This window comes from Dromiciops gliroides, chromosome 2 (assembly GCF_019393635.1).
Source record: "Dromiciops gliroides isolate mDroGli1 chromosome 2, mDroGli1.pri, whole genome shotgun sequence".
NCBI lineage: Eukaryota > Metazoa > Chordata > Mammalia > Microbiotheria > Microbiotheriidae > Dromiciops > Dromiciops gliroides.
The window spans coordinates 639,889,856-639,915,054 of NC_057862.1; the positions used below are offsets into that span (position 1 = coordinate 639,889,856).

A 25,199-nucleotide genomic window follows, 5' to 3' on the forward strand; every position below is an offset into this window, starting at 1 on the left:
TTCTGTAGATTTCCTTTCAAGGTTGTCCAGCTCACCCTTTCAGTCCCATCCTTGGGTCTTTCCATCCTTTCTTTCTGGCTCCCAAATCTACTCACAGCTGCCTCTGAAGCTGCCCAAATTCTGACTCAGTGGTTCTGTCTGCCTTTGGATTGCATTCAGTAGCTCCTGATTAAGTCTCTCTCTCCCCAAGCTCATTTTTCTCTTCTCTCTTACCCTCATCTCCAGATGGTGGTGGTTGTTTGTCATTCGTTTCCAAAGGGGACCACTGATGGTCAGCCACTGAAGGACCAGATTACTCTCTGGCTGATTTCTCTAGGTCTTTTCCTTGAGTTTAGTCTGGGTCATACCCTTGGTCAGTCCCTGACCAGCCATCCATCCAGCAGCCAGGCTCTCCCTGCCGAGAGCCAGGAAAACGAGTCTGCCTCTGTTGTGGACGATTGCTTCCCCATCCAGCCAACCCTGACTCTGTGGCTGCCCAACCCTTTCTCCCGGCCCCCTCCAGGAGCCTTTGCTTCCATCATCCCCTGCTGTTTCCTCTCTCCAGTTTCTCAACAACAGGTTCCCTCACTCTCCGCATCCCTCGCTTTCTGAACTTCCACTTTCTCTCAGCGGTTTGCATCATCCTCTTTCATCTCTTCCCCTGTGGGGGACTCAGGGGTGGGGAATTCTGCCTGCCTCACACAGGCCACCTGTCAAGCATTTCTCGGCTGAGTGGGAACAGAAGCTCACTGACGCTCACATTTGCATTCCCATCGTTCCTGACCCCACCAAAGGGGGCTGATTTCAAAGCCCCGGATCCTTTCAAGGAGGGCTTTGCCAGACCCCTTCCCTCTGGTTGAGACTTCTCCACCCAGTGTCTGATGACTCATCCCATTTTGTCCCTTTCGGTGTTCAGTTCTAAAGGTGACGAGATATATAGAAAGAACTCTGGTTTTGGAGTCAGGCAAACTGGCTCTGCCACTTCCTAGGTATGTGGCCCTGGCTTGGTCAGTTAACAACTTTGCCTCAGTTTCCTCATCTGTAAAACAAAGGAACTGAGCCTGGTGGCCTCTAAAGCCCCATCCGGCTCTATTATTCTGTGGTTGGGGGTGTAATGTGCTTATGGAACATGTCCAGTGCACCCTCGGGGTCCTCCTAGGGAACACCTACAGATTTTTATTTATTTATTTATTTATTTGTTTGCTTTTGGTGAGGCAATTGGGGTTAAGTGATTTGCCCAGGGTCACACAACTGTTAAGTGTCAAGTGTCTGAGTCTGGATTTGAACTCAGGTCCTCCTGAATCTAGGGCCAGTGCTCTATCCACTACGTCACCTAGCTGCCCCAACACCTACAGATTTTAACCAGTCCTATCTGGAGATGATCCCCTCCACCTTGTGGACTTCATTGTCACTCTAATGGGAGACCAAAAGCAGGGAATATTTTGCCTTTGAGTAGGACCCTCACATCCCACAGAATCATAGACTTAAAGCTAGAAGGAATCTTGGAGACCATAAGATTTAATCCCCTCATTTTGCAGATGGGGTCACATAGAAGTTTTTAAGTGACTTGCCCAGGATCACACAGGGCAAGGATCTGAAGTAGGATTTGAGCCTGTCTTCCTGATTCCAAGTGTAGCCCACCACATCATGCTGCCTCATAGATGCTGCCAGCCTTTCTCCCCCTTCATTTGGGATCCAAACCTAGGGGTTTCGTCTTGGTGTCCCCTGAGTTGGAGATGTGAAAATGGAAAACCATGCTCACTGTCAGGCACCTCCACCTGGGGTTGGGCAGATGCAAGTCCACTGACTCTCCAATTCTCTCTCCCTTTCTCCCTCCCTCTGCAGCCATGTGGACACCAAAGAGCTGTGCGGTAGGTGCCCCTAGGGTTACTAGGTGTGGGGTTGGGAAGCATACCAGGGGGAGGATGTGAAAGGGCCAAAGGGGGCTCCCCAAGCAAACCAGATAGGAGGGCCTTGGAGGGAGGAACAAAAGGGGGAATGGGGCAAGAGGAGACTGGGAATGGAGCCAGAAGATTAAGAATCTTTCCCAAAGCCAGTGCCATCCACATTGACTTTCATTGCTCTTTGCCTTCATTGTCCCCTTTGCCTACACCCTGCTCATGAACACCCTCAATCGTCCTCCCCATTTAGGACTATAACGTGGTCTTCTCTGTCACCCCAAAGCAAGAACAGAGCTCAGATGTGCCCTGACCACCCCTTGCCCTCTGCCCCCTTCCCTTAGATTATTTCGTGGACCACATGGGAGACTATGAGGACGTCCTAGCCTCCCTGGAGACCCTGAACCACTCGGTCCTGAAGGCTATGGGCTACACCAAGAAGGTGAGTGCAAAGCCAACCTCTGCTATCCATCAATCACCAAGCATTTATTAAGAACTTCTAGGCACCGTGTACCCCTCAGATACAAACTGAGGGGGTCCTGGTCTGGCCCAGGAGGAAGGCCCTTCCCTCATGATCCACCTTCCTCTTCAGGGACAGGCAGGGAAAGTGACAGATATGGAGGAGATTGGATGTGTTGGGGAAGCCTTGTTTTATGATGCTTTTTATTTTATTTTTTAAATTTTTGGGGCAGCTAGGTGGCTCAGTGGATAGAGCACTGGCCCTGGATTCAGGAGGACCTGAGTTCAAATCCAGCCTCAGACACTTAACGCTTACTAGCTGTGTGGCCCTGGGCAAGTCACTTAACCCCAATTGCCTCACCAAAAAAACCCAAAAACAAACAAACCAAAAAAAAAATTTTTTTTTTTTGCGGGACAATGAGGGTTAAGTGACTTGCCCAGGGTCACACAGCTAGTAAGCGTCAAGTGTCTGAGGCTGGATTTGAACTCAGGTCCTCCTGAATCCAAGGCCAGTGCCTTATCCACTGCGCCACCTAGCTGCCCCGTATGATGCATTTGAGGGGATCCATGGAGGCCACAGCCCATCTGTGTCTCCTCTTCCTGGGTCAGTCTGGTCCAGATTCCTCCAAAAACCCTCCGTGGAAGATCTACTCCTAGTTCTGGAGGCCTCCTCCAGACACAGTACGGCCCTCGGGTTAGTCATCATTGTCCCATGCTCAGGACATGTGACTCATCCACCCCCTGTCACGGCCCTTTGTGACCTAGGTGATGTTTCATGGCGTGTCTTGAGCCCGGGTCTTCAGCACTGACCATATGCTGCAGGCTGCTTATGCCCACAGCCTGTCCTACAGGGTCTTTTTAAGGAAATCCACACCCACTGGAGTTCCACAATAGCAATCTGCAGAGGGGCAGCTCAGTTCTGCAATGATAACAGCTCACACGGCAATAGTACTTTAAAGGACAATAATTCGTTCTCCCCATGACGATCCTATAACAGAGGATGAGTATTATCCACATTGTACCAATGGGGAAACTGAGGCTCAGTCAGGTAAAGTGATGTGCCCCCCTCGGCACCCCCCCCAAATCACACAACCAGGAAGTATGGGAGTCAGGATTTGAACTCAGGTCTTTTTCCGCTGCACCTCAGTAACCATGATGCAATAGAAGTACTGTTTGGAAGGGGTCCTATTAGAGAAACTCCAAGGGGATTTGCCTACCCATGAGATAGCTTGTCCATACTAGATAGAGAGTGCTGGGTCTGGAGGTGGGAAGACCTGAGTTCAAATCCAGCCTCAGCCACTTCCTAGCTATGTGACTCTGGGTAAGTCACTTAACCTAACCTCGACTGTGAAATGGAGCTCCTAACGGCAGACATCTCCCAGGGCTGCTGTGAGTGGCAAATGAGATAATAGTTGTAAAGCTCTTAGCATAACATCCAGCTTTCTCCGCAGAGCCTCTGACCCAATGGTGGTGGGACTGGGGAGGGAGAGGGGAAAGGGAGCAGGGAACACAGAGTCAAAAAGAGGAGGCCACTCCTTTCAATTCCATTTAACACTGGTTGAGCACCTTTTGTATACAAAACCTTCTGCAGGGCCCTGGAAACCAGATTCAGAGATGGTAGGAGGCTTTAGGAAGAGTTGTGTGACCCCCTTCTATCCCTCCTTCTCAAGCCCCATATGGAGAGTTGGCACTCCCCCTCCTATCAGAGGTCTCTAACTGGGTTAGTCCTGAGGAGAGGAGAGGAGTGGAGGAGAGGGAGGGGAAGAGGAGAGGGAGGGGGAGAGGAGAGGGAGGGAGAGAGGAGAGGGAGGGAGCGAGGAGGGGGGAGGGAGGGAGGGGGAGAGGAAAGAAGGGGGGGGGAGAGGAGAGAGAGGGGAAGAGGAGAGAGGAGGGAGGGGGAGAGAAGAGCATGAAGTCTGGCTGAGTGAATCTCTCTAAGGCTCTGTGAGCAAAGCTTCCTGACCAGGCGACCCTACAGATGGGAAGACAGCGCTGGCTGCCGGGAGGGAAGGAAGGAGGGGGCGGGGGAGGGCTGGTGAGTCTGCCTGCCGCTTGGAGGGGGCTCAAGGCAAGCCTGATTAATCTTCATAGCCGTCTCCCAGCTCCCCAGAGTCTAGAAGAAGCAACTCTTCCAGGGACAAGGAAGAAAAGGAAGGACTTTCCCCACCACTCTATCCCTTGTGCCCCCTTGCCCATCCTCTGCCCGTTTCCTTCCCCATCGCTAGGGAGTCAAATATGTACTAGGAGGTCCCAGTGCTTATTTACCACACGTCAGGCTCTGTACTAAGAGCTGGGGATACAAAGAAACCTGGTCTTTGCCCTCAAGGAGCTCCATTCACATTCTAAGGGAGTGGGGTGGCGAGGAGAGCGCTAGACACGGAGGGAGGAGCACTGGGTTCAAATCCCAGCCCCCTCACCCCCTGTGACTCAGTTTTCTCATCGTACTCCCTACCTTGATATGAATCAGGTCAGTCAACTAGTATTTACTGAGCACCTACTGTGTGCCGGGCACACTGTGCTGAGAACACAAAGAGCTCACAGTCTCTGCTTGGACGACACGCCAACAACTATGTACAAACAAGATGTACGCTGTGTAAACAGCGAGTCATCATGCGAGGCAGGTACTAGCAGGGAAGGGGGTCCGGGACAAGCCCCCTGCAGGAAGTAGGGTTTGAGCTGAGTCTTGAAGAAAGCCAGGATCCAAAGGCGAGGAGTTGTCCTGGAAAGAAAACCTTAAAGCTGTGTCTAAATGTGAGGTATTACTATCAGGTCAGGGGGATGTGCTGGCGCACTTGTCTGGGGAGAACGGGGTCTGTGTGGTGTTCCTTCTCTACCACAAGGGCACCCTGAAGACCAAAGAGACCATCCGCCTTTACAAGCAGTCTGAGGCGGGAGAGGAAATCCTGACCCAGGGGACGCCGTTTTTCTTCTGAGGAAGCCTTCAGTCTCATAGGCTTGCCCTCGGGAAGCTGCGTGGTTCTGCTTTCCCACCATCCGAAAACAAGGTGGTTGTGGTTGGGGTGGGGCTGACCTTGTAATTCCATACCACTTTACTTACCTGTTGGGCAGCTAGGTGGTGCAGTGGATAGAGCACCAGGCCAGGAGTCAGGAAGACATTATCTTCCTGAGTACAAATCTGTCCTCAGATACTTCCTAGCTGTGAGACCCTGGGCAAGTCACTTCACCCTGTTTGCCTCAGTTTGCTCATCTGTAAAATGAGCTGGAGAAGGAAATGACAGACCACTCCAGTACCTTTGTCAAGAAAACCCCAAATGGGGTCATGGAGAGTCAGGCACCACTGAAAAGACTGAACAACAACAAATGACTTACCTGTGCAGTCAGAGAACCTAGGGGCACAGAGGAACGGGTCTCAGACATTTGGTTTTCTTTAAAAAAAAAAAAATTTAACTGGGAAGGATAATCAGTGATTATAATTCAGCAAAAGTTATCAGAACCTGAAGTAATTTTCTGAGTATTAATTAATTTTCCAAAAAGACAGTCTGACCCACAGCAAATCCTTCCCCTTCATCTTCACAATTACAATGCAGTCTCAAGCAGGCCATGAAATTGCCTGGGCTGGGGAAGATATTCCCATTGTGTCTCTTTCTGTCTGACTCTCCCTCTCTCTCATTATTACTGGCTTCCTTTCTATCTTTTCCCTCCCCATTTCGGTTTGTTTCTCCCTATCTCCCCACCTCTCTTTGTGTTGCTTTGTCCTTCTTTCTCTTGCCTTGCTCTTTCCTTGTCTCTCTTTAGACAGCTCGCTCTCTCTCTCTCTCTCTCTCTCTCTCTCTCTCTCTCTCTCTCTTTCTCTCTCTCTCTCTCTCTCTCTCCTCCTGCCCCCTTTCTCTCTCTATTCCTCTTTCCTTCTTTGCTCTCCCCTCCCCTTTCTTCCCACCATTCCTCTCTGTCTCTCTATTCCTTTCTCTCTCTGTCTGTCTCTTTCTCTCTCCTTCTCCCTCCCTCTCTTTTGTCTCCCTCTCCCTTTCCTCCTCTCTTCCTCTCTCCTTTCTCCTCTCTCTCTTTGTCTGTCTCCCATCCTCCCCCTCTCTTTCTCTCTATCTCTTTCCTTCCCTCTTTTTCTCTTTCTGTGTCTCTCTCCCTATCTCTGTCTCTGTCTGTCTCTATCTCTCTCCTTTTATCTCTCTCCTTTTCTTTCTCCCTTTCCCCTCCCTCATCTTCCTCCCTCCCCTCCCTCCCTCTTTCCTCCCTCCATTTCTCTCTCCTCCCCATTCCTTCCCTCCTCCTCTCTCCATCTCTGTTTTCTCTCTCCCCTCCCTCTCTCCCCCTCTCCCCTCTTTTCCTCCCTCCTCCCTCTCTCCCTCTTCCCTCTCTTCCTCATCTCCTATTGGTGAGTGTCTCCCCAATCCTTCAGTACCAATGAGGGCCCTAAAGCCCTGCTCTCTGCTCTCCTACCCATTAGACTGTGAGCTCCTTGAAAGCAGAGACTGCTTTATGTCTTTCTTTGTGTCCCCAGAGCTTAGCGCTGTGTGTGGCATATAGCAGACACTTAATAAATGCTAGTTGGTGGACTGAACCCGATCTTGCTTCTAAGATTAGGGATTCCAGGAGGCCTTTTGGACTTGGGCCTAGGAGCACTGAGGGGAAGGCCAAGGATGGAGAAGGAGGTTCCGTTGGGAGAACCAGAAATGCCAGTGAGCTTTTCAGACAGAATCATCTCATACAGGTTGCCTCCTCCTCCCTCAGATGTGTTGACTCTTCAGGGATGAGTAGGGAGAGGTACTGTGGGAGGTGTCGGCCGCCTGTGCCCGGCAGCAGCCACTCCTCTGACCCCATGCGTCTTCTCCAACACCCCAAACACACACACACACACACACACACACACACACGCACACACTTTGTGTTCCTCACTCCCCTGTTCCCCCCCCCCTCCCCGCCCTCCCGCCATAGGTGTACGAGGGGGGATCCACGTGGACCAGTTTGTGACCCGCTTCCTCCTCAAGGAGACAGCCAATCAGATCCAGTCCCTGCTGAGCTCCGTGGAGAGTGCGGTGGAAGCCATCGAGGAACAGACCAGCCAGATACGGTGAGGAAAGCAGTGTCGAGCCTGCTCTACCCGTCTGTGCCTATGTTTGTGTACATAGTAGGTGCTTAATAATTATATCGCATGAGCACATGCACAAGTATAGGTGTAGGGCTGGACTTGAGCCAAGAAACCTGGGTTCAGATCCTGCCTGTGGCACTTACTAGTTCTGAGACCTTGGGCAACTTACTTAACCTCCTGAAAGCCTCGTTTTGCTGTTAGGTCATTTTCAATGATGTCTGACTCTCCGTGACCCCATTTGTGGTTAAGACTCAGTTTACTCTTCTGTAAAATGGTGTCAGTAACATATACTTCTCCCTTAAACCTGCAGGGGTTAGAGAAATATGCTGTTATTGTTTCTGATGTACACAGGAACAGTGATGGCAGAGGAGAAAGGGGCTCAGAATTTGAGCAAAAGACTTGGTTCAGTCGCAGCCTGGCTGTTTACTAGCTGGGTGACCTTGGACAAGTCACTTCCCCATTTGGGGGACCTCCGTCTTTTCATCTCTGAAATGAACTCTCCTACTTATCATGTTGACTCTCACGACTTATCCTGGGGCTCACCTGGGCTTAGGTACATACAGTGCTTGCAAACCTTAAAAGTGTTAGGTAAATGTCAGGACGGGTCCTGGGATTTCTCTGCACAGGTGCCTGCATTTGTCTAAGTCAAGTCTCTTAGCATTCATTAAGCACAGCTGCTAGGTGGTGAAGTGGTTAGAGCACTGGGGCTTGAAGTCAAGAGGACCTGAGTTCAAATGTGGTTTCAGACATAGTAGCTGTGTGACATCCTGGGCAAGTCCTTGTTTGCCTCAGTTTCCCCATCTGTAAAATGAGCTGGAGAAGGAAATGACAAACCACTCCAGTATTAGTTTGACCTGCTGAAGTCCAATATCACTGAGGGGTGGGGTAGGGTGGGGTAGAGTCTGGCCCTGTCTCCAGTGCAAGCTGATTCCTAGGGAAGGTTTGGTTCTGACCCTGTTCCTGGACTAAAGAACCCAGCTGACTGTGGTTGGGGAAATGGGAGAGATCAGACATGCTGAAAACTTGAGTCATGGACTAGAGGGGGACAGAGGATTGATTGCTTCCTGTCACAGTCTCCTCCCCCTACTTCTGCCCCTCCCACAAATTCAAGGTACATCATTTCCCTGAGGCTGGAGACAGAGATTAGGATGATGAAGGGTGTGGGCCACAGTGATCATGGTGGGAGTGTGTCAGCTAGGGAGAGAAGCTATCCGCTTTGTCAGGATGCCTGGATGATAATAACCGTACCAAACTGATTATGGATGGAGAACATTGCGGCTTCTTTCCTCCTCCTAATAATTCTATGAACTAGGTACTATAGGTCTCATTATCCCCAATTTACAGAGTTTCAGAGAGATTGAATGACTAGCTACTCCGTGTCTGAGGCAGAATTTGAACCTAGGTCTTCCCAACACTGAGTCCAAGTGTGCCTAGAGAAGCTAGAATACATGTGACAAATGAACTGGGAACCCATGTGATGAATGGAGTCAGAGCCCAGAGAGCCGCCTCTATTGAAGGGAGGGAACGGCACAGCTCCTCTTGGATAACTGAAGAAAATCTAGCTCTCCCAGAGTTACATCCATGCCCTGGCCTTCAAAAGATGAGCCCAGTGTAGAAACAGTAAGTCCGTGTGTCAGGAATCTGGCGCTTCCCCTGAAGCCATCACGTTGTTTTTGTTTGTTTGTTTGTTTGTTTGTGGGGCAATGAGGGTTAAGTGACTTGCCCAGGGTCACATAGCTAGTAAGTATCAAGTTTTTGAAGTTGAATTTGAACTCAGGTCCTCCTGAATCCAGGGCCAATGCGCCACCTAGCTGCCCCCAACCACCGTGTATTTTTAACACCTTGCTTGCCCTACAGACAGAACCCTGGCAAACCCAGCCAAGGCGTGGCCGATGCATGGTATGGCAACCCGGCTCCCCGCTATACCCCTGACCACAACGTCTCATCTGCAGAGCCCAGGAAGAGCTTTCCGTCTGGTGAGTGGAACCTGGTAGGAGGGAAGTGTTCACTAGGGGCCCCCTGGAGGGTCACTCCAGTATAGGAGGTCCCTGGATTGTCACATAGGTGGGGCTTGGGCCATGAGGCGGAGCCCAGGACCCTTGGTGTAGAGGGAAGGGCTTGGGGATTCAAGGAGGCTGGGGAAGCTCTCACCTAACACAGATCTATTCGTCCTGGAGCAGAATGCTGAATTGGGAGTATTCCCAAAACTTGGAGGTAGGGGCTGGGGAGGGGGGAGTCACCAGAATTCAGGAGGTAGGATGCTAATTACTTAATAAGCATTTGTTAAGTACTAACTAGATGCCAGGCACTGTGCTAAGCTTTAGGAGTACCCATAAGGCATAGTCGCTGACCTCAGGAACTGACACACTGAGGAGACAATGTCTGTCCTGTCTGTCTGTCTTTCTATTTCTCTTTCTATTTTTCTATCTTTCTATTTTTCTTTCTGTGTCAATATCTATACATGTCAATGTCTATATGTCTCTCTCTGTGTATATATATGCACATATATATGATATACACAGCATAAATGGAAGGAAATCTCAAAGGGAAGGAACTAGTCATGAGGGGGACCACGCCAAGCCTCCTGCAGGAGGTGGGATTTGAGCTAAGCCTAGAGGGAATCCAGGGAAGGGAGGAGGCAGAGGTAATGGAGGAGAGCATCCAGGCATGGGGCAGCAGGACACTTCAGACGCAGGTCTGGGCCCACCCACCCTTAGCTCACTGAAGACTCCTCATCCCCTCTACCACCATTCATGACTCCCCAGTGTCCCGGAGGCCCCCAAATGAACTCTCCGGCTTTTCCTAAGCAGGTTCCCCAGACACCAAGGAGGAAGGGCTGGAAGCCCAAATCAGTCGCTTAGCAGAGCTGATCGAGAGGCTGGAGAATAAGGTAAGGAAGGTCTGGCCTCCGTCCCCTGCCTCAGAGGCCCCTTGGAGGCGCCGACTGCTCCCAGCCCTCACAGTCATTCCATCTATAGATCTGGAAATGCTACTTTCAGGGGTTTATTTATGCCACCACCTTCTCCACCTGGGAGCTACAATTTTCATTAGGATACGCTTTAACCAAGGGGTGGTTGGAGCCTCGATACTTCATGGGCTGCAGTCCCAGTATGGTCAACAGAAAGATGGAGGTGGGCCCCTTTTCTATTAGGCACAAATATAACTCGTTATTAAAATGGCAGACGGTGAAGTCTGATAAAGCAAGGTTCTCCTGACTGCCCCTCCAAAGCAGCTGTCCTTGTCCCTAGCTTTGTTCCGGGCTACCTCCTGTCTCCCTCCCTCCCTCTCCCTTCTCTCTGACATTGGTCCCAGGATGGTGTTCGAGGGATGCCTGTTCCAGGCATAGGTTGATCAGATGCCCTCTGAGGCCTGCTCCAACTCTGAGTCCTAACATTTTATGATTAAACTCACAGCTGGGTGCTGGGGAGGAGATGTTGTTCCTCCCTTAGGGGACTGTTAGGCTTTGGGGGATAAGTGGTTCTAGCAGGAGGCAGAATGCTACGTCCCCTCTTTGCCTGCCCCAGGGGGCAGAGCCCAAGCCTGCCCAGAGCATCCCTGCACCTGCAGCAGGCTTTTATCCAAAGGAAGAAAAATGTCTCTGGTTTGGTGTTGGTCAGGAACACAGTGGCCTCTCTGGCTAGAGATGCATATTGAACCAATCTGTTCCCATGTTTGATTTTTATTTCGATGAGTCTTTGGAGTGGAGGAGGGAGAAGATTGAGAGAAGGGAATGAGAAGGGGAAAGGGGGAGAGAGATAGGGAGGAGAGAGAGAAAGGGAGAGGAGGAGAGAGAAAGGCAGGGGGAGAAAAGGAGAGAGAGAGAGGGGAGGAAGGGGGATGGAAGGAGAGAAAGAGAGATAGAGATAGAGATAAGGAGGAGAGAGGAGGGAGGGGGAGAGAGATGGAGGGAGAGATAGGGAGAGAGGTAGGGAGGAGAGAGAGAAGAGGAGGGAAGGAAAGAGGGGGAAGGGAGGGAAAGAGAAAGGGAGAGAGAAGGCGAGAGAGGAAGCCTGTTTTTCAGCTGCTTTGTAAATGTCATCGGTGCTGTCCTCCTGGGGGTGGGGGGTGGGGGTGGGGGCCCTAAACAAGCTAGAGAGGAAATTGGGAGAAAGCCATCTGGACAAGGAGTGAGATTGACAGTGACACAGAGGGTGTCCTGAGGGACACCCCCCTCGGTGTCTGCAGAGATTGGGTTCCTGCCCTCTGACCCAGTGTAAGGGGACCTGTCAGGCTGACACCCCCTAGGGAATTTGCCAATAGGAACCAAAGTCCTAGAGACCATCAGTCATTGCAAAACAGCTGAATACCATTGATTTAATCTGGTCCTTCCAACACTTCCCAGTGGGATAGCCAGGGCAGGAGTGAGTTATTGATTTTTCATTTGATGTATGAGAAAACTCAGAGGTTAAAGGACTTATTGATTTCCATGCAGTTAGTTAGGGGCAGGGCCTAGAGCAGGAACCCAGTGATTCCAGCTCTGAAACCCACATGAGGCATCTAGGTAAATCAGTGAATTGAGCACTGGACATGGAGTCAGGAAAACCTGAGTTCAAATCCTGCCTCATACACTTACTAGCTGCGTTACCTTAGGCAAGTCATTTCACCTCTGTTTCCTCATCTGTAAATTGGGGATTATAATAGCCCCCTCTTCCCAGACTTTGTTGTGAAGATAATATTTCTTTTTTTAAAATTATAAAAGTATTTTATCCTTTCCAGTTACATGTAGAGATAGTTTTCAATATTTGTTTTTATAAGATTTCTAGTTTCAAATTTTTCTCCCTCCCTGCCTCCCCAAGACAGCAAGTAATCTGATATAGGTCATATATGTACGATAACATTAAACACATTTCTTCATTAGTCATGTTATAAGAGAAGAATCAGAGCAAAAAAGGAAAAACCTCCAAAAAAGAAAAACCACAGCACCAAAAACAAAAGAAATTGTATGGTTCAATCTGCATCCATATTCCACAGTTCTTTTTTTGATTTGGAGAGCGTTTTCCATCATGAGTCCTTTGGAACTATCTCGGACCCTTGTATTGCTGAGCAGAATCAAATCTATCACAGTTGATCATCACATGCAATGTTGATGATACTGTGTACAATGTTCTCCTGGTTCTGCTCATCTCACTCGTCATCAGCTCATGCAAGTCTGAAGATAATTATTTCTAATGGGTTTTGCAAATCTTCAAGCCCTCCATGAATGCTAGCTAGGGTTATCCCCCTTTCTGTGGCACTTTATGATTTACAAAACACTTTCCTTGCAAAGACCATCTGCTGTAGGTAGTACAAGTATTGTTATTCCCATTTTGCTGATGAGGAAAACTGAGAATCCTAGGTTTAGACCTGGAGGGGCCAATCTAGAGGTCACCTAGGCCAATTCCTTCATTTTACAGAAGAGGAAATTGAACCCAGAGAGGATATAACAAGGGTTCAAGGTCAGATAGGTAGTAAGTAGGAGAGGCAGGATTCAGATACAGATCTCCTAAATCCTTGCCCAGGGTCATGCCAGCCTGGAGCCAGGGAAAGAGCCCTGCCCTATATTTCTAGGTGCAGCCGAGAGCTGCTGAGTTATTGGCATTCTGTCCTGATTAATGATTAAGAGTGCCAGCCTGAACCAATCAGTAAGCAGCTATTGGGATTGCCTTGGGGGGGGGGGTCGGGGAGGGGAAGAACTGGGCCCTGAGCCCTGAAAAGCTTCTCTTGGAACCGCTGAGCAGAGGGAGGTGCCTGGGAAAACATCGGTGTAGAGTGAAGAGGGGGGGACCTTTCAGTTCAGTCCTTTTTCAGTCGCGTCCGACTCTTCGTGATCCCTACTGAGGTTTTCTCAGCAAAGATATTGGAACGGTTTGCCATTTCCTTTTCCAACTGATTTTCCAGATGAGGAAACTGAGGCACGCAGAGTCAGGTGACTTGCTGGGAAGCCATCACAACCCACACATTTTTACTGAGGCAAACAGAGGTTAAGTGACTTGCCAAGCAAGTCAGTGCATGAGGCAGGATTTGAACTCAGCACTTCTTGACTCTGTTCAGCACTCTATGCACTTCACCCCCTCCTTGCTCCCTGCCCCTTAGACCGTGACTAGGGCTGCAGCTTAAAAACCACAAATATCCCAGCAGCCATTTTCCTTCAGTGGAGCCAGAGGTGGGGTGATGGGAAGGCTGATGTGAGGACACAGACATAGGAGCCTGGTGAAGGTCCCTAAATGGTCTGGGACTGTGAGAGGCTGGCAACTGGGTGGGGGGGCAGCCTTGAGTCAGTTTGGGGGGGGGGCAGAAGCAAGCTGCCCCAAATCCCCGGCCTCGGCAGGAGGTGCTCAGCAGGACCAGAGAGCCCAGGTTGTCATAACAACTTGGGGCAGCTCAGGAGGGAGGCTCTCAGAGTCTATTATTAGAACGCTGGTCGTCCTAACAACCAGGGCTCTTCAGAGATGACAGGCTCACGGGCTAAGCTTCTTCATTATCTTTGATTTGTTTTCCTTCCCTTGTACCCCCCCACCCCCACCCCAGAGAAGGGTGGGTTTCCCTGTCAGGCTGGCCTGTGACCTGTTGGGATAACGGCTAGACCCACCCCCTGCTGTCACTGCCTTCCTTAGCCCACCTGCAAGTGCTCCCCCCAGGACCTATCTCTTACCAACATCACCATCGGTATCATCACCAATATTTCGCTTTGGAGTTTGCAAAGCACTCTGGGTATGTCATCTCATTTTATCCTCACGACAACCCTAGGATATAAGTGCTTGGATTATCTCCATTTTGCACATGAGGAAACTGAGGCAGGCAAACATCAAGTGCCATGCTCAGGGCCATATACCTAGTAAGTGTCTAAGGCAGGATTTGAACTCAGATTTTCTTCTGATCACCACCTCCTCCAATCTGCCCTTCCTTTTGTTAGTCCCCGTCCCTTTTTACTTTCTTATAGGGTAAGAGAGATTTCTGTATCCAACTAAGAGCCAGTTCTGATGAGAGTAAGGTTTAAGCTTTGCCCATCACCCCTTTCCATTTCCCCTCTATTATAATAGTGTTTTCATGCTTCTTTTGGGAGGTCATTTACCCCATTCTATCTCCCCCTTCTTCCAGTGAAATCTTCTTTCTCATCCCTTTATTTTTGGGGGTATCATTCCACCAAAATCACCTTATATCTGCACCCTCTGTCTACGCATACCCCTTAGAGTAATCAAATTCATACGAGTTACACTTACTATCTTGTCATATAAACATGTAAACAGTTTAACCTTTTTTCAGTCTCATATGTTCTCTCTTTCTAGCTCCTTTTTTATCTTTTATGTTTCCTTGAGTCTTGTATTTGGAGATCAAATCTTTTTATTCAGTTCTGGTCTTTTAATCAAGGATGTTTAAGAGTTCTCTATTTCGTTAAATATCCATTTTTCCTCCTGAAGTATTATACTCAGTTTGAACTCAGATTTTCTTGAAAAGGTCCTGGCTTCTACCCACTCCTAAATGTGTCGATGCCTCCCAGTTTCTTCAAACCTGACTCCCAGAAATCAGAGCCTCAGAGCTGCCTCTGGGGCAGAGAAACATCTGCCCTGGTCACCCCTGAGAAGGCCACAGTGACACTATTTAGCCCCAGCCCCTGCCCCCTGCCTGACACAGCCCCTCATAGCCGTGAACAGATGTCCTTCTTCCCTTTTCCTGTCCTTTTGTTGGGAGGCTAGAACACAACTGCTCCCTGGCTGGCCTGGGGAGGCATCAGAGATATAACGGAAAGGCCATTGGACATAGTCAGAGGGGTTGGGTTTGCCTCTGAGCAGCCACTCACCGTGATCTCGGCCAAGTCACAATGTCTTGGGCTTCAGGTCTGCCAATTTGTGATGTTCCCGTGCAGTTTGGCAATTCTATAAAGAAAGCTACATGGGGGCAGCTAGGTGGCGCAGTGGATAGAGCACCGGCCCTGGAGTCAGGAGTACCTGGGTTCAAATCTGGCCTCAGACACTTAACACTTACTAGCTGTGTGACCCTGGGCAAGTCACTTAACCCCAATTGCCTCACTAAAAAAAAAAAAAAAAAAAAAAAAAGAAAGCTACATGGATCTCTGAGGGGAGAAGAGTCCAGTTTGTAGCAGTGAGGGAAAAAGGAAGGAGGGGGAGGGGAGAACTAAGGACAAAGACAAAGGTTAGCAGGAAGTGTATATCAAGGAGGGAAAGTGAAAGGATAAGGTCAGGGACCGGGCACTAGGTTCACCCTGTCCTCAGAACTCCAGATTGTATTAGGTTTTTAAAGATTAAATTGTATTAGATTACTGAAAGATCTGATTTGGCCTTTTGTCAGAGTCCCCGAAGAGCTCAGGGAGAACAGGGGCCAAAGGGTTCCTAGGTAAGGTGATGCAGAAAGAAGAGAGAGACACAGTTGGGGGTCAGAAGGGGATCCAAGTGCTGATGGCACAAGGACTCCAACTTTATTGAACTTGGTAAGCAGTTTTATAGAGAGAAGTTACATAGCAAGTGGGGAGGGGGTCATATAACATGCATGCTTCAGGAGTTCTGAGATTCTTTGCACAATGGTTCCATACATTCTGTCGATGCATATTGTGGCAATCTCTGGTGCCAGACCCTTGGGAAGTTCCTGTTAGAAACTAGCTCAAGCAAACATTATTCTTATTCTGTAAGTGGGTTATTGTTGCTAGAGGAAGTTACAGATCTGTGCCTTGGGTTAGAGCTGCTGAGGGCTCCATATTTCTAGAGGGTCTAGGGACCTTCCTCAGGCTATAGCTCCCACGCCCGGGGCAGACCCTGTTAGCCTTTTATAGCCTGAATTTTGGCCACTTCAAAGCACTCTCTTCTAATTTATGGCATTGCTCTTACAGGGTTAAGTGCCCCAATAATGTTATTTTGCCTCACGTTGTGTTTTCACAGAACCGGTCAACAGGGTTAGGTACAGTTTGCCTGTCTACATAAAAAGGTAGTTGATAATCCCAGGTAGTATGTGACCATGGTTGTAGATCTTAGAGATCCTATAGTCCAGCTCCTCCATTTTTCAGGTGAAGAAACTGAGGCACATGGAGGACAAATAACAACCCATCTGTTGCCCTGGCCAACTCATTGCTTGGGGTGTTGGTGATAACCTCAGAGCAGTGGGATTCAGGTGCTTTGGGATCCTAAATAATGGAGTCAGGACTTGAACCAGGTCCCAAAACTCCAAACTCAACACTTCTACTGAGATAATATAGTGCCTCATTCAAAGCAAACACCTTTTTTTTCTTTCTTTGCATCCATTCATAATTTTTAAAAATTGTTTATTTTTAACATTCTTTTCTTTTTAAATTTTGAGTTCCAAATTCTCTCCCTTCCTCCCACCCCCTCTCCTACCCACTGAGAAGACAAGCAATAAGATATCAATTATACATGTGAAATCATGCCAAACACATTTCCATATTAGCCATATTTCCAAAAAAGCAAGAAAAACAAAGTGAGAAAATTATACTTCAATTTGCACTCGGGGTTCGTCAGCTCTCTCGCTCTCTCTCTCTCTCTCTCTCTCTCTCTCTCTCTCTCTCTCTGGAGGTCGAGAGCATTTTTCCATCGTGAGTACTTTTGGAATTGTCTTGGATCACTGTATTGATCAGAGTGGTCAAGTCTTTCACGGGTGATCATCATTACAACATTATTGTTACTATGCACAACAACTTCCTGGTTCTGCTCACTTCACTTTGCATCAGTTCATAAAGGTCTTGCTATGTTTTTCCGAAACCATCCCCCTCATCATTTCCTACAGCACAATAGTACACCATCGCAGTCATATGTGATCTCATATCCTGATGGGAGATTAAAAGGGGTAAGAGAGACAAATATAGCAAAGGAAGTGGAAAATGCCAGTTTTGGTGAAACTGACATTAATAAGTCTGGTAACCTACCACCATCAGACAAAAGCTTGAGAGAAGGAGGACAGGAAGGGGAGGTTAGGAAGGAAGGAGGGAAGGAAAACAGACAGATATAGACAGAGAGAGATGGGGGGGGGAGGAGGAAGAGAGAGACAAAGCAGACAGAGAGAGAGACAGACAGAGACAGAAACTGATATAGACATACAACCAGAGAAGAGGATGTTTTGACATACAGGCACCTCAGAGGAAGGAGAAAGCATCATGGCCTGACTGTGCTTAAGGAAATTTACCCAGAGGAAGGGGTACTTGGGCTGAGCTTTGAAAGATGCATAGATCTCTGCAAAGGTAAAGAAGGAGGTTGGGCAGGAAAGAGAGAAAGACATATTAGGTAAGAGGAACACAGTGAACAAGAACATCCAGGTGGTGGTGCTTAGTAATGAGAACATCAGTCTGACTGGAGTAGAAAGCTTGTGATGGGGAATAATGGAAGATGAGGCTGGATAAATGCCATACTGGGTTTGGTCTTTCTCCTACACGGAATGGAGAGCCATTAGAGGCAGCTTGACATAATGTCAGCAGGCCGGCCTTGGAGTTGGGAAGTCTTGGGTTTAAGTCTCAACAGACATGTTCTTGGCTTTGTGACCCAGGGCAAGCCACACTCTTTCTTTCTTTCTTTCTTTCTTTCTTTCTTTCTTTCTTTCTTTCTTTCTTTCTTTCTTTCTTTCTTTCTTTCTTTCTTTCGGGGGGGGGGGGCGGGGCAGTGGGTGACTTGCCCAGCTAATAAGTGTCAAATGTCTGAGGATGGATTTGAACTCAGGTCCTCCTGAATCCAAGGCAGGTGCTTTATCCACTACACCACCTAGCTGCCCCCAACAAACCACACTCTTAGTACACCAGGCAATTCAGTAAGACTGCAAATTAGAAGAAGGTGCAGAACAGCATCCCTTCACCCATCAATAAAATCACAGACCAATATGCACTTATTAAAGTGCCTACTATGTGCTAGGAACTGTGCTAAGCTCTGAGGATAAAAAAGAGGCAAAAGGAGCAGCTAGGTGGCGCAGTGGATAGAACACCGGCCCTGGAGTCAGGAGTACCTGAGTTCAAATCTGGCCTTAGACACTTAACACTTACTAGCTGTGTGACCCTGGGCAAGTCACTTAACCCCAATTGCCTCACTAAAAAATTTTTTTTAAATTAAAAAAAAATTTTTAAAAGAGGCAAAAGCAACCCCTGCCCTCAAGGAGCTTACAATATAGTGGGGAAACAAATATTTACAAATCAAGCTATGAACAGGATCAATTTTGTTGCTGTTAAGTCGTGTCCGAGTCTTTTTGGACTCATTTGGAGTTTTCTTGGCAGAGATACTGGAGTCGTTTGCCCTTTCCTTCTCCAGCTCATTTTATAGGTAAGGAAACTGAGGCAAACAGGGTTAAGTGACTTGCCCAGGGTCACACAGTTAGGAAGAATGAGGTCAGATGGAACTCAGGCCTTCTTGAGGCCAAGCCCAACACTCTATCCCCTAGACTCCCCCAAAGCAACCCAAGCCTCACCAAGGCTGAATTCTGCCCTTTCCTTGAGTTCTGGATAGAAGATGGGGAGGAGAGACAGAAGGAAGCAAAGTCCCCAATTACTACTTTGGATAGAAGAGAGTGTCTTCCCTTCAGAAATAGAAGAGGTTGAAACTGAAGTGTTTTAATGTTCCAGGGGGTGGGGAGGGATCCTCTCTCTCTACTTCTCAGTCCACAGCAAAGGATACTGAATGAAGGTTTGGTGGAGTTGTCCCTTTCTGCCGGACCATCCTCTTCTTTGAACGCATGTCTATCTTCATTTTCTCTGTCTCTCTGTCTTTGTGTGTGTGTCTCTTTCTCTGTCTCTGTCTCTCTCTTTTTCTCTGTCTCTGTCTCTCTCTTTTTTCTGTCTCTGTCTCTCTCTGTCTCTGTGTCTCTCCTCTCTCTTTTTCTCTGTCTCTCCTCTCTCTCTGTCCCTCTCCTCTCTCTGTATCTCTCTTTCCTCTTTCTCTTTCTGTGTCTCTGTCTGTCTGTGTCTCTGTCTTTCTCTGTGTGTCTCTCTCCCACACTCACAATTTCCCTGTCTCTTGTTCTCCTCCTGTATTCCTCTCTCCATTTCTTTGTCTCTGTCTCTGTCCTTTTCTTTCTGTCTCTCTCTTATATACGCCCCTAAATCCCCTTCTACATATACAGTATCCACCAACATAATGAAATCTGTATGGGGAGATCAGAATCCAGGCTTTGCCACTTATTTTCTTGCTGTGTTACCACGGGTAAAGCCACCTAACTTTTCTCAGCCTCAGTTTCCCCATCTTTAAAATGGGAATGATAGCATTTGTTCACAGTGGCAGTCCAGCCCAATGCCCCCAACTGTTATTTTACAGACGAGACACAGATTTGCCATAAAAGAAAGTACTTTGTGGGGGGAAGCTAGGTGGAGCAGTGGATAAAGCACCGGCCCTCGATTCGGGAGGACCTAAGTTCAAATCCATCCTCAGACATTTGACACTTGCTAGCTGTATGACCCTAGGCAAGTCACTTAATCCTCATTGCCCCCCCCCCAAAAAAAAAAGAAAGAAAGAAAGCACTTTGTAAAGCTATAGCACTCTAGTAATGTTAGCAGTTGGTACATTGATTTCAAAGCCCAACCTGATGAATGATGTGGATGGTGGTAGCCGCCATGTCCCCCTCCAGCGAGAGCCAGCCTACCTTCCTCTCATACTCCACCTCCATCTGGATTTTTCAGGGGAATGCCCCCTGGGGAGGCCTAGGTCCATCCCAATAGGTCCACACCGCAGGGTTACATAGCCAGGGCTGGGTACTGTACCTCCCCCTCTGGCCCACCTCCATCTGCAGCTGAGGCCAGGGACTTTGGCGGACGCTGGCCTGGATTTAAATGAGGATGTGCACAGCAGGGACTAGAGAATGTCCATTATGATGGTCGGCAAGTATTCTGGTAATTAATATACAGTTATTTCTATGTCCCTACCTTTCTTTTCTGTCCCTTCCCAACCCACTAACTTGAAATTACAAATTAATTGAAGACTTCCCTAGACTGGGAGTCCAGAGACCTGGGTGCTCTACCCCTTGCTTCTCTGTGACTCTGAAACCAATTTTGCCCCCTATAGTTTAACTCTACAAAATAACAGGAGAGAACTAGATGACCTCCTGCCCTGACCTTTGTGTTCTAAGGACTAATGCGGCACTCATGGGGAGATTTAGAGCTAAAAGGAGGAAACAAGCATTTATTAAGCACCTAATATATGCCAGGCACTGCAATAAGTCCTTTACAAATATCATCTCATTTGATCCTCACAACAACCCTGGAAGGTAGGCACTGTTGATTACCCCCCTGGTTATAACTGAGGAAACTGAGGCAGACAAGGGTTAATCGACTTGCTCTGGTTCACACAGCTGGTAAGTGTCTGAGGCTGATTTGAAACCCAGGTCCAGTATCTATTCACATTCTTTGTTCCAAGGGACCTGCCCAGCTGTGACATTTCACATTCTAAGGGTCCTTTTAGCTCTCATGCTATGATCTAAGGACCGTCCAGCCCTGACAGTCTTTGTTGCAGCGCCCTTCCCAGCTCTGACATTTTGTTGTAAGGGCTCTGACATTCTCTGATCTGTCTATCCATGAGGAAATGACACACACCATCTGCTCCTGGCCACCTTCCTCCAGCCTGGCGCTCGAATCGCACCACACACACACACACACACACACAAACACACACACACACACACACACACACACACACACACACATTTTTGTTCTGATGAACGGGGGTGGGCACTTCGATCGGCAGGATTCCTGGCTTAGTCCAAGTGTCAGACTCAAGGGTGAACATCTGTTCCTTTGGCTGAACCCCTGGCTCTTAACCAGGTGGGAGGGAGACGGGTGAAGGCCAAAGGGGTCCACAGGGAGACAAGGGCCAGAGCCTGGAGGTTGGAAATACAGACACAGTGCCTGTGGTTCATGCACTGGAAATGGCCCAGGGTGGCCCATTCCAAGACCTAGAGTCTACTCATCCCTAAGTTCTAGAAACTGGAGATAGGGTAAGACCCTAGAGGCCAGGGGGTGGCTCATTTCTGGTTTTGTGTTCTCAGTACCCAGCCTTGTGTCTGACACATAGTAGGTACTTGATGATTTATTGATTGATGAGGGGCCCACGTTCACAGATAGAATAGCTTCAGGTACTCAGAGAAGGGAGACAATAAAACGTCAATTAGATTAGTTGGCTTTTCTCTCTAGTGTCATGTCATCTGTGACATGGAGGCATGGAGGTTTCTGGGACAGCATCATGTCATCAGAATCATCCTCAGAGGCCCAAGACTTCCCAAGTCCTTTGGGGATCAGTACCTTCAGCCTTGGTCCCCTGTCCAACTCTGGACCCATTGGTTGGAAGACCCACATGGCCCAACAGAGTTCCCCAAATAGGACTGAACTTCTGAGGCCTCCTTAGAGGTAGCAAACAGTCACAGGAGAAAAGGGGGGAAAAAGGTGGGCCTGGGTTCAAATCCCTAGTTCTGGCTCTTTACTAACGGTATGACTTGGGCAAGGCAAGGCATCTCACTCATGGGGTCTTTAAGGGTTGTGGTGAAGATTCAGAGATAATATTATACAAAGTGCTTTGTAAGCCTTCTTAATAGGGTCTCCTGCATGAGTATACTTCACGTTGGCAGAGATCTTAACTAAACTTTGGCTCTCCCACAGCAGCCTCTGCCGCTGGATTTGTACCCACTGCTTGCTTCATAAATGTCGATTGAACTGACTCTTGTTTTATTGATTCCAGACCCTGTGGTTTGATCTGCATCAGCGTCTCTCAGATGGAAATAGCACGGCTTGCACTGTGAGTACCCATCCCCCACCAGGTTTTCTCTGTCTCTCTCCTTCTCGGAGGACGACCCCACAGCCCACTGCTGATAGGAATTCTCAGCTGGGGCAGAGAATTTCTCTCAAGTGAGGACCTTATAAAACTAATATCGGTGCTTGTTAGAAGACTAAAATTTGCCGCTTGGTCAAATGAATACAAGACACCCTGAGGTACAAAATGGTGGATTGCCCCCTACAAAACTGGAAAGGACTCCCCTCACAGCTGCAGCAGTGGAGAAGTACCATCACAGGGCCTGTGTAGAATGGGGTAGGGGCAAACGACACACTGAGAACAGGTGCTCATAAGGTTTAGAGCTAGAAGGAATCTGAGCAACCATCTAGTCCAGGGGTTCTTAACCTGGAGTCATGAACATGTTTTTAAAAATATTTTGATAATTTCATTTCAATATGATTGGCTTCCTTTTGTAATCCATAGGTGTTTAATAGTATGCATTTTGAGAAGGGGTCCATTGGCCTGACCAGACTGCCAAAGCGGGCCATGACACAGAACCCCTGGGCTAGTCCAACTCTCATTTTACAGATGAGGAAACTGAGACCCAGAGAGGTTAAATAATTTTCCTGAAGTAAGACAGAGAGAAAGGAGCCAAGTCATGCCTTGAAACCTGTGTCCTCAGAGGTTGGCAGCTCAGCTATCCCCTTCCTCTTCCCTTAGTATCTACTGTTGGTGAGACAAGAGATGGTGGTGTCACGGGAGCACCTGGGGGAATTCTGAGCTCCCTGAGGCAGTACCTGAGGAGCACAGCCGAGGACAGCCACTGCTTTCAGTAAGTCCCACTTGATGAATCGGGGAGGAGGCGGAGCAGAGATCCCAGTTCCACCCTCCATCAAGTGCCCTGATGCCATTCCCCTTCCCTGACTCATACTTCCTCCCCACGACAACTTGTCCATCCCACACCTTATGACTGGCCCTTTCTAGGTCTAAGATCTAGAATCCTGGGGTATCACCAGTAGGATGCAGGGAGGGGGTGGGGAATGCTAAAGTGATTTGGAGTTGATATCTGGTTCAGCTACTTCCTGTGACGCTTTACTAGCCATGGGTATGTCACGTGAGATTTTTTGAGTCTCAGTTTCCTCATCTGTAATATGAGTATAGTAGACTACTTCTACCTCTACCTCAGAAGGTTGTTGCAAGGAAAGCATTTGGGAAATCTTGATGTGGCAAATGAGAACAGTCACCATCATCTTCATTCCTAAGGGTCATTGATCTTATCCTGCTGATTCACCAATGCGAAGAGGGCTAGGGACATCTCTGGTACCACCAGCACCCTCTCACAGGGAACCTCAGGAGATAACACTTCCAGAAAAAAACATGTCTGATGACCTAAAGCCCTGCTTTAAGAGGGTGCTTTGAAGCCTTTTTTAAAGGGTGGCTTGCACGGCAGAGTCAAGATCCAAACAGATTTCCACAGGTTTGCCTCTTGAAATAAAGCTTATGAGATGATATGTAATGGGGACAAATGTAAATGTTATACTCAGGTTCAAAAAATCAATTCCCCATGTTCAAAATAGTAGCAGTTCATGGTGGTGGGGGGTGGGAATGGGTATGAAGGTTGTAGTTGAGTGCATGCTCAATATAAGTTAACAGTGCGATTTATTGGCCCCCAAAAAAAAAGGCTAATATGATCTGAGGTCTGCATTAGCAGAACCATGTGCAGAACAAAGACAATAATGGTCCAGTCTGCCAAGCTTAGACCACGTGCTCAGTTCTGAGTAACCACATTTTAGGAAAGGTATTCATGAGCTGGAGATCATCCAGAGAAGGAGGGAGAAGGGCCGTAAGATCTTTTGAAGGAAATGGAAATTTTTTACCTGGAGAAGAATGACTCAAGATGTATGGGATATCTCTCTTCAAGAATGTGAAGGGCTGTAATGGGGAAGAGGGATTGGGCTTGTTCTGAATGACCCCAGAGAGCAGAACTAGAAGAGTAAGGGAAAGAAAGGGGCAGAGAAGGAGACTTAAATCTAGCCCCTAGGGAAAGACTTCCTAAGGATTAGAGCTATCACTGAGTGAAAGGAACTCGCTGCCTGAGGAGATCAGCTCCTCCTCATTAGAGGGCTTCTTGCAGAGGCTAAAAATGACTTCTTGTCAGGGATTCTTGTATGCACATGGGTTTAGACTAGGTGGTGATTGAGTACCCATTCTGCTTCCATTGTTTGAGCCATTAGTGACGGCTGATCATGAATATCTCAGACTAATGTTTGAGAGGAGATGGACTGATTTTGATGAGGCAATGCTGTTATTATACAGAATTGTATAAGCCTGGTCCCTCTGCCTTCATTCATTTATTTTACAAATATCTATCAAAGGCCTGTATCCAAAGCACTAAGTGCTCCTGGGCAAGTGACTTAATGGCTGTCTGCCTTAGTTTTCTCAACTGTAAATGAAGATAACAAGAACACCTATTTCCCAGGGTTGTTATGAGGATCATATGAGCTAATATTTGTAAAGCACTTATCACAGTACCTGACATCTAGCAGGAGCTTAAAAAAGACTTGCTCCTTCCCTCTCTTCCTCCTTCCCTCCCCCTTCCTTCTTTCCTTTCTCCTTCCTTCCTTCCTTCCTGCCTTCCCTTTCTATGGCTAAGAACTGTTTATGGTCTCAGTACCCTCCATGTTTCTGGAATTCACAGTGGTTTGATGCCATGGTTTGTGTTCTCTCTCTCTCTCTCTCTCTCTCTCTCTCTCTCTCTCTCTCTCTCTCTCTCTCTCTCTCTCTCTCCCTCCCTCCCTCCCTCCCTCTCTCTCTCTCTCTCTCTCTCTCCTTAGGTTTGGAAAAAGCCTTAACAATTATCTAGTACAGAAGTTCTAAATATTTGTGTGTGTGTGTCACGGACCTCTGGGGCAGCAGTATAGTGAAGCCCAGGGACCCCCTTCTCTGAATGTTTTTAAATGCACAAAATAAAATGCATAGGATTCTAAAGGAAAATGATTATGTTGAAATACAATTATCAAATTTTTTTTTTAAAACTAAGCTCACAGACCCCAGGTTAAGAATGCCTGATCTAGTCCAACATGTTCATTTTGACAGAGGAGGAAACTGAGACTCAGAGAAGGGAAA

The 25,199-nt window shown here is 48.0% G+C and overlaps 1 protein-coding gene across 1 annotated transcript in view; it reads left to right on the forward strand.

Moving 5' to 3' along the window:
- The window catches only part of NECAB2 (N-terminal EF-hand calcium binding protein 2), a 54,073-nt gene that overhangs the window by 21,866 nt on the left and 7,008 nt on the right, over positions 1-25,199 (forward strand). The window contains 8 exon segments of the mRNA XM_043985027.1: positions 1,825-1,850; positions 2,222-2,323; positions 7,248-7,383; positions 9,259-9,377; positions 10,212-10,291; positions 22,041-22,097; positions 22,794-22,848; positions 22,851-22,905. Coding sequence (XP_043840962.1) covers positions 1,825-1,850; positions 2,222-2,323; positions 7,248-7,383; positions 9,259-9,377; positions 10,212-10,291; positions 22,041-22,097; positions 22,794-22,848; positions 22,851-22,905 — 630 coding nt within the window.